The 9,018-nt window shown below is 45.8% G+C and overlaps 1 protein-coding gene across 2 annotated transcripts; it reads left to right on the top strand.

The window, feature by feature from the left end:
* The first annotated feature begins 736 nt into the window (after positions 1-736).
* On the top strand, positions 737-8,964 carry CACFD1 (calcium channel flower domain containing 1). Of its 2 annotated transcripts, none has more exons than XM_088147052.1 (5): positions 737-986; positions 4,135-4,207; positions 4,422-4,547; positions 4,897-5,004; positions 5,794-8,964. In XM_088147052.1, the coding sequence occupies exons 1-5, from the start codon at positions 899-901 to the stop codon at positions 5,888-5,890; spliced, it is 492 nt and encodes a 163-aa protein (XP_088003178.1). In that variant the 5' UTR covers positions 737-898; the 3' UTR covers positions 5,891-8,964. The 2 variants fall into 2 exon arrangements, with proteins under 2 accessions (XP_088003178.1, XP_007420638.1); XM_007420576.4 differs by having other exon boundaries at positions 737-1,016.
* The last annotated feature ends 54 nt before the right edge of the window (positions 8,965-9,018 follow it).

Genomic DNA, 9,018 nt, shown 5'->3' with positions numbered 1-9,018 from the left:
GTCTCTTCGAGGCTAATGTTAGTTTATGATCCGATGGATCACGGGTACTCAGAAAATTGGGTAAAGGACTGTGTGAATGGAGCTAATGGGGTCTGAGTAAGAAGGAGGTGCAGGTTGTACTGTCTCTGGGGCTTTTCCCCTCCTCTCATCTTTTGGGCTGGGAGAGCAAGTGGGCTTTACACACTTTCCCAACCGCGTTAGAATTCTGGATTTCCCAAAGATATCTAGAGGGCCCGTATTATACCGCAGATCAGCTTCCCCCATCCTGGTGGCTTCCAGATGTGCTGAGACTACAGTTCCCCTAATTCCCAGGCAGCATCTGTTTGGGGAAGGCTGTCAGGGCAAAGGTGCCGTTAGATTATTGGGACTGGAGGTCTTCTAGTGCCTCTGCAGACGGCTGTAGGTGTTATTGGATACAAGCACTATTTTCTTTCGTAGCGGCCTTTATTTAAAATAAAGAAGTACTATGGGCCTGTGTCGTTAGGTACCTGGCCAACCGACTCCCTGACTTCAGATTAATAGGCTAAAGAAAGGCAGCGAGCAAGCCAGGGAGTGTAGCCTCAGATCCCCGTGGATCCGTTTGTCCATTTCAGCCCGGAAATTGACAGGGGAGCCGTCGCCTCTGCGGCCAGGTCACTCCACATCTGGGGATGAGCCCAGCGAGAGATTCTCCCTGCCCTCCTCCGCAGAGGGGAGGGACCCAGGATGCAATGCAAAGGGAGCAATGTGTGGGGAAGCTGCAGCTGCTTGGAGGGGGCAGGGCGCTCTCCATTGTCCGCCAGGACTGCCGTAGGCACCGGGCAGCGGCAGGGCTGGCGCGCAAGGGATGCATTGAGGACTAGGACTGTGGCCAGTCCATCTTGCGGGGTAGGCGAACGCGGAGGGCGGGGGCAGCAGGATGAATTCCCAGGAGGAGCAGCCAGAAGCTGCCGGGGCACCGGCTTCCACTGAGGACGATGGGATGACTTGGTGGTACAAATGGCTGTGTAAGCTGGCTGGAATACTGGGGGGCATCTGTGAGTATGTTCTCCCCTGGGACTAACTGTCCTGCTGGGGCGATTCGCTTTGCTTGTTTGCTGTGTGCCTGTATGCCAGGAATGATCTGTTCCGCGCCACCCAATACATACATTTCTCCCCCCCCATCTCTATTTGCCTATTTATGGAAATGCCTCTACTGATTGCTGTCTCGTGCCCCACCTTCTCCCCAAGCTGTGTGAATGGCTGAGTGAACAGGCAGGGGATCAGATTCCATAAACGCATCTCTGGCCGTTGGATTTTCCCAGGAGTTGTGGGCACTGAAGTCTAGATGTCTCTTTAAGTTGGCCGGGGAATAGATGTAGACTGTACTATCCTCCCCTTCTTCTCTCTACAACATCTAATATTGGGAGGTGTACTGCCTCTGGCTATGGAGGATCCATTTATCCTATCAGGCCTCATAGCCATTTCTAGCTTGTTTCTAAAAAACAGCTGTAAACAGTCTCCCCTCCGCTCAGTTGGAGTACAATGCCCGTCAGCCTCAGTCAGCTGATTGGGGAGTGATGGGAGTGGAATCCAATGCATCTGGAAGGCAGGAGGTTGGGGGAAAGCTACCGCAAAACTTTCTATTGTGAAAATATCAGCTGTAAGCCATTTCTCTACCTCAGTCCCTCGTGGAGATGAGAAGGGTGGGGGTGGGGGTGGGGTGGCAGGAATAACATTGATATTAACATGGATGGATGCTACAAGGTGATGGGGATTTGAAATAGGGTGATAGTGGACATGCAAGTTTTTAGCAGAAACATTAAGTTTTGTCATTGGGGCACACCCCACCAGGAATCATAGATTGCTAGAATCAGAGGGAACTTTGGCGGTCAATTAGTCCAGTGCGGTCTGGGATCTGACATGCAGATTTCAGATCCCAGACAGACAGCCATTTAGCCCTGGTTTAAACAGAGATTTCTGCAAGCTGGCCTAAAGGTGGTGGTTTATTTTTTATTCCAAAGGGTTGAATGCCATCAATTACTTAGACGGAAGGAAGTTTTTAAAAAAAATCAAACTTGGAATTTTGGCCCAGACTGACTTTTTATCCTGCTGAATTAAATACATAGAAAACTGGGGAGTAGACTTTTTAAAAAATTGCATCATTCCCTCTACTGTACTTTCAAAATGCAGAGGTGAGCACCATTCCTGATTTAGCCAGTGTCAGGATCTGTACTGTATACAAAAGAGAGACGCTGGCGTGCTAGGAGGAAGCTGCTTGACTATGGAATAACGCAGAGATCTGATCGCAATTCTGTCAAGTTTCCCTCTGCCACGCTTAGCCTATAAATGTCAGCTCAAATGATCGGCTTTTGCTTTTTTGGCCCCTGGAAAATGTGATTTGACTCATGATTTGGAGCAGAGACATACATAGCTGGACTTTGCTCCCAGCATTCAAAATTGTCCTGTTGTGCAAACTGATTAGGTAATCCTCATTCTAGTCCAGTTTCCTCAGTCCCAGTTTGCAAGGTGGAGCATAAGACCCGCCTTGCAAGGTGGTTGTTTAGGCAAACGTAGCAGGAAGCTGACCCTGATCAAAATGATTGCTTGTTCATTTGACCCCTTTTGACTTGAGGCAACAGGGAATGTATTTGTGGAATGCCCTGCCACAAGATGGGGCGCAGATGCAGGCTTACACGGCTGTGAAAGAGAATTAGGAAAATGAAAGAAAGAGGAAGAGGGTCCGTGAATCTCAGCTGGGAAACAATGGCAGGCTAAGACGATCCTTTTGGGGGGGTTCCATTGGGCAACCAGGCGGCTGTGGAGGGAAACAAGATGATGCTACAGGCTGCTCTGAACAGGGCGCTTTTCTTTTGTTCTGGATAATTGAAGCTCCATGACCAGAAGCAGTCTATCTGTGGACATTTATTGTAGAAGCAACCCAGGCAAGAAGAATATAGTGCCTTCATGTCTCCCGTACGGGCTTCTCAGAGGCCCAGACAACACAGTTGCTGGATGGCACAATGAACAAACCATAAATTCATCAGCTAAAATAAACTAGAATAAAACTAACCAAGAATAGCACGTTTTGAAAATGCAGGTGCTAGTTCTTGGCCTGGCCTGGAATACGTGTTGAGGAACACAGCCTATTGCGGCATGAGTCTGAACTGGCAGGCCTCCTCCTAAGACTGTCCCCTGAGGCTTGCCCAGTGCAGCACTTTGCTTCCATAGCAGGACAGCTTTGATCCAAATTTCACTGGACTCAGTTTTCTGCCTATCTTGGAGGGGGTGGGGGGGGAATCTAAATTCCATTTTTGCTTGTTGGTGGAGAGCCCGTACAGGCTTCAGTTCTTTGGGGGGGCATGTTTATTGTCAAGTCAGCCACTGGTTCAGTCTGACCTCTGAGCAAGGCTCAGACTCCTTGAAAAGTATTGGGATTAAGTTACTTGGCGAGATACGCTAAATGGAATGGATGCTCTGCTCAGTGGGGAAGATCATGTTGCAAATGTAATGTAATGTGATGATCTCCTGGTAAGGAGCTCACAAGCTCATCTTAAGCATTTGGCCACCGTGTCCCTCTCTTTTCTTCAAAATCCAAGCGGTATGGCTTCTTTTTGACCCCCACCACCTGCTTCCAGTTCCCATCTTTATAAACTGCCTCTGCTATTCTGCCTTTGAGAGAAATCAAAGATGGGACAGCTTCAGCAAATGGCAGCATCTGGCTGAGCTGAGCTCAGTGCTATGCCAGTCAGATGGGGTAAGTACTTGGAGGGGACACCATCAGGAAATCCCAGGGCTTGTAAACTAGATTGGAAAGTTGGAAAAAACATCCTGGAAGAACCAAGCATTTCCATAACACTGTCAAGCTGAGTATATGAATGCAGTTACCAGGGGTCCAGCTGGGCTTACAGACATCTTTTCCTTAAGACAGAGAAATTTAGCAAAACATGAAAATGGATGCAAAACACTCATTGCACAAATTATGCAAATAGGGCACAATTTCCTTGCTTCTCAAGAGGCACGGCTTGTCTTTTGAATTTTTTAAACCTTTCTTTCTGGGGTGCAGACATCTGGCTTCTGATCCTTCGGCCAGAGAAACAATTCACTGCCCTGCTTTTGGCTGTGCCTGGTACCTGTTGCTTCTTCACATCTACGTCTTCCTTCCTTCTCGTCCAGCTTGCGCTTTTTCCGGCCTCTGGATGTGCATGACCATCTACCCTCTCAACATAGCAGCCGGAGTTTGGATGATGTAAGTAAACTCAGCTTTCTGGGTCGAATCTGGGATCGGGTTCACCCATTATTTGTTTTCACCCATTACTAGCTGAGTACACTTCTGTGGATAGCCTCAAATTGCTGGCTAGGAAGGGAAGGCATTTCCAGAGGGATGGTACAGCTGTATTTCCGTGGGTCGGCCAGGATAGATGAGAACTGCCTCGGGTTGAATCCAGTTTCTTATTCCTAAGGTTGAACGCCTTCATTCTCATCCTGTGCGAAGCTCCGTTCTGTTGCCAGTTCATAGAGTTTGCAAATGTTGTCTCAGCCAGGGCAGACAAGCTCCGTCCGTGGCAGAAAGCAGTTTTCTATTGTGGGTGAGTAAAGAATGATGGAATCTGGAGTCCAATATCTGTAAGGTTACCTGTCATGCATCCCTGATTTAAAAGCAGGGATTTTAGCATAACACCCTAGCTTTTAAACCTGAATGGGTTTTGGGGAGTGGGTGGGTAGAGAGATGGGCATTGGGTTTTACTGTTTGTTTTAATACACTGTTGGGTTGATTTTGGCTTCAGAATATCTGGTTGGCGAGAGCTAAAGATTCCTAAGACACAAAACCTGGGTATCATTTTGCCAGTGTCTGTCTTCCCTGTGTTTGGAATCTTCCCTGGGTAAACCTTCGTGGCTAGCTGAGTCTTTTTCCTCGGTTTCTCTCCTCCTTCCCAGAATGGCTATATTCCCAGTTATTCTGAGCCTGACTTTGACCACCTTGATCGGCAACGCCATCGCCTTTGCTACGGGACTGCTCTATGGGCTTTCGGCGCTGGGCAAAAAGTAAGAGATCTCTTCCGGAGTTGGAAGGGACCCTGAAACCGATTTGCTTCTTCGGCATTGCCAGGATGGTGACCAGGGAGCCCTTGGATTCAATGCCAGTCTTCTTGTCTCCTTGGCCTTTAGGACGGGGAAAAAGCTTTTGGCTTTTGATTAACAAAGAGCGGGGAAGCTGGCATCTTGCAGAACAAAGTACTAGCTTCCAGAACATCTGTATTCGTAAGAAGATGTCTGGAATTTACTGCAGCGAGTGGCAGCATCTAGCCAGAGTTGGCTGATCAAGAAAGCTAAGTGGGTTCTGGCCTGGGTAGTCTGGATGGGAATCTCCAAGAGGTCCCAACTCTGTAGGCTAGACTGGGCAGGGGAAAAAGAACGTCCCGTAAAGAGACAATGGCAACTCCTTCTGTATTGTTGCCAAGGAAAGTTCATGGGTATCTTCAAGAGACAAGCCTTCCTCCCCTCTCTACTAGCACTACACTAAATGGGGGGGGGGGGGATAAAACTTCCCCCTCTCCAATAATCTGATACGCAGATGCCTGCCTTCTCAAACTTTACAGCAGTATTTAACAACCATGGCAACTTTAAGTTATGTGGATTTCAATTCCCAGAATTCCCCAGCCAGCCATGCTGGCTGGGGAATTCTGGGAGTTGAAGTCCACAGACCTGAAAGTTGCTAAGGTTGAGAAACACTGCTCTACACGGTTTCCCATTCCTGTCAGGATCTGATTCTGCTACTGCAAGTGCCAGGAGCTGCACGGATTGACCCCCTGGCACCTTTTTTGTGTTTCGCAGGGGAGACGCCATTGCGTATGCGAGGATGCAGCAACTGCAGCAGAAGCCAGGCGGCAACGACGGGATGGCAGAAAACGTCCAGGCGCAGCTGGTGTGACGTTTTCGGGACGCCTTTTGAACCAGCCTCTTCCTGATTTTTGGCACTGGAGACGTTACAACGCTGAGGGTCAAACAGCCCTGGCTACTTTGAAATGCTTCCAAAATTAATTCCGAGAAAAGGGATCTTTTTGAAAACCACCACAAGGCTCTGAATTCACGCATCACTGTGAATCTGAATATGCTGCAGCTTTCAAGGTTTCAAGTGGGGCTTGTCCTCCCCTAGCCCAGCTTCATTCTCAGGTCAGAGTGGAATCAAATCAGGTGCAAAAAAAAATATCTCTACATCAATGTGAAAAAAATAATCTCTACATCAATTCTTTGGCTGCTCTCAGAAAAGACTGCTGCTACGAAAGTGCTCCACTTTGCGTACCAAATTTTGCAGCACGGGTGGAACAAATACCTTCTTCAATGTCTATTGTTTCCACCGCTTTTTAAAGCAGTTAAATGGTTCTTTTCCATTTCACAAAAACGACAACGAAACACAACAAAAGTGTGTATGTGTGGAGGGATGACATAACTGATGCTCTGATTGGATTGCTAGGAACTGCTTTCTAGAAGCATTGTGTATGCAGTGATGTCAGATACGATTTGCAAAAAACGGATAGATTTTGGGGGCGAGAAATGCAATGCTGAACTTCTAAGATTGAAGGTCACCGTAAAAACACCCTGGAGACTAAATTAGCCCCTGGAGACGGCATCCATACATTTTTTTTATTTCCAGGAGTAATCCATCTTTGATTATCATCTGACAGGTGGAAGAATCAGGGAAAGGAAGCTAATTTTGAAACTGGGGTGGGAGGAAAATGAATTTTAGCTTTGATGTATTTCCTCTGGTAAATCTATCCTGGTGATCTCTTTGTGCTCCAAAGTTTGAGGTTTGGTGACTTTGGTGTCATTCTCTCACTTGTCCTTCAAACTTTTCCAAAGCATTTGGGTTTACGTATTATCTTTTGCCATCCAGAGCTTCTTTCCCTGAGTTTCAAGCGAGATGTGATTTAATATTGTTAGAAATTAGCGAAGTGTGTGCTGATTGCGAGATGCATTTTGTCAGGCAGAGAAATAACTGAAGACTGTTTTCTTTGTGGTGGAATTTTTTTCCCTTTTTGGTCTTCCTTCTTCAAGGATTTTCAGCAACCGTTGCCACATTAGGAATTTACAGTCTGAGGCCATTTCCCTGCTTCAGATGCCGAAAAAGGGAACTTTTGGTAGCAGTGAGCAAGGCTGGGTCAATTCACTGTGTTCTTAAGTTTAATGAAAAACTCCCAGCGGCACTACTTCCTCATGCTTTATGGGGCACCAAAAAAACACAGACGTTGTACACCCCAAGCCTTCTCAAGGAAGGGGATAATGGTTGTAAACATTCTTTGTCATTGAAAAGCACAAAGCTTCCGTTTCTTTAAGGTTTTTTTTGCTAGGTGCATTTTCTGTTGTTGGTTTTCAAAACTGAAAAAGGGAATTTACAGACTTAGGGCATTTCTTCATTAGTGACACAGCATCTCCATTGCCTTGTGAAGTGATATAACGCCTGACCTCAGCTGTTATGTCAGTCCAACTTTGGTTGAATAAATTTGAGAAGACGTTAGAGAGGAAAAGACCTCAATCTGATCTATTCATTTATTTTCATATTTCTGCATTGTTTTCAATATTACTTTTCTGTTGTTTTCTGTTTGAACTGTTGGTTTATGGTTAATTTATTATTGCTCCCTCCCCATCTTGCGGGGGGGGGGGAGAATGAATACCTTTATTTATATATACTTTTAGACTTTATTAGAATTCTTATTGATGTTCATTTAGACCACTGATCTGTAGCCACTCAGATTCTGCTTCTTAATCAACTGATTTTCTTTCTTCATGGAAGAGAAAGATGTGGTTATTTATATGACGGAGGGAAAGAAATGCTGTGAAGTATTAATTTAGGCTGCAATCTTTGCCTGTTTTATAGAGTAAGGCCCACTGAATTCAAAGACACTTTCTCCTGAGTAGATGTGGATACCATTATCCTGTGTTTTGACTGAAAAAAAGATGCAGTTTCTGCATGATCCTGGGAAAAGGCATGGGTGCTTAAAGAACTGAAGGTGGGTGCTACACATATTCCAAAACACCTTTTTGGAATTGAATCCAAAGCACCACAGTGCCTAATGGCTAGGAATGACTGTTCTTAGACCCTTACGAGAATTCACCAGTTAGTAGTCAGTATTAGCAGCAGGATCCATTGCAAGCACTACGTATTGGAAACAGAATTTCTAGGTATTTGGGTGCCCCAAGGCTGTGCCCCCTGGAAGAGTTGCTGCCAAACTGTAACTTTTAATAAGACTGAAGGAAAACAGTACATTAGTATTGCATGTGATGTCATTAAGCTTGGATTGAGTGAAATTAAACCAAATGTAGGTTTTTGTCTTGCTGTTAGCATGCTGCTGAAAAGGGGTAGCTCTTGAGATGCTTGGTCCCAACCACATGCCCAATGACAGGGTGTCATAAGAAACATGTTCCAAATATCTGAAGGGCACCAGGTAACATCAAGCAAGGAAGCACTAGGTCAGAATAAATGGCATGCAAATGTTTGAACTGCCCAGCCGTGCCATGCTGGAAAGAAGGGGATCGAAATGCAAGTATTTTGACGGAAGAGCAGAGTTCTACATTTGCAAAACTGGAGGCCACTTGGCAGCCGCTGTCTTTACACTTCATGGTAAGCTATCTAGTACTTGGCTTGATTTTGTTTTAGCTCAGCACCCCCAGCTGCAGGGAACTCAGCCACTTGGTGCTTATTCCCCTAGCCAAAGTTTAACAAACTATGGCTTAGCACAATGCCAGAATCTTTGGGTTCTGTGCTAACTTGATCCCATTCAGACATGCAGCTTCCCCTTATTTATAATTGTATCAGTGGTTCGAGCTGTCCTCTTTTTCTCGCGTGGTCTAAAATAGAAAATGCTGGTCTGTAGAAAAAAGATTTGATTGAAGAGAGTGCATTTTTCTTAGACGTAGTATCTCTTCAACTGACATTTTATAAAACGGACTCAAACCGATTTCCTTTTGTGTATGCAGTGAATAAAAAGACCGTTCTACCTCTGGTAATATGGTTTGTGGTTTTAATGTTTTTTTACTGTAGTTGGGTGCATGCAAAGATGC

Source organism: Python bivittatus, unplaced genomic scaffold (assembly GCF_059951505.1).
Source record: "Python bivittatus isolate LINGU-HERP-01145 unplaced genomic scaffold, Pbiv_v1 ctg000160_np1212, whole genome shotgun sequence".
Taxonomy (NCBI): domain Eukaryota; kingdom Metazoa; phylum Chordata; class Lepidosauria; order Squamata; family Pythonidae; genus Python; species Python bivittatus.
Note: the sequence above shows the minus strand (reverse complement) of the source record. Positions and strands in the feature narration are given on the sequence as shown.

Excerpts from the sequence above, each read along its gene's own strand:
- CACFD1 (XM_007420576.4), top strand. The coding sequence starts at position 899 with ATGAATTCCCAGGAGGAGCAGCCAGAAGCTGCCGGGGCACCGGCTTCC. Across the intron at positions 4,208-4,421 it reads GCAGCCGGAGTTTGGATGAT|GTTGAACGCCTTCATTCTCA; the intron begins GTAAGTAAACTC and ends CTTATTCCTAAG. Across the intron at positions 5,005-5,793 it reads CTTTCGGCGCTGGGCAAAAA|GGGAGACGCCATTGCGTATG; the intron begins GTAAGAGATCTC and ends TGTGTTTCGCAG.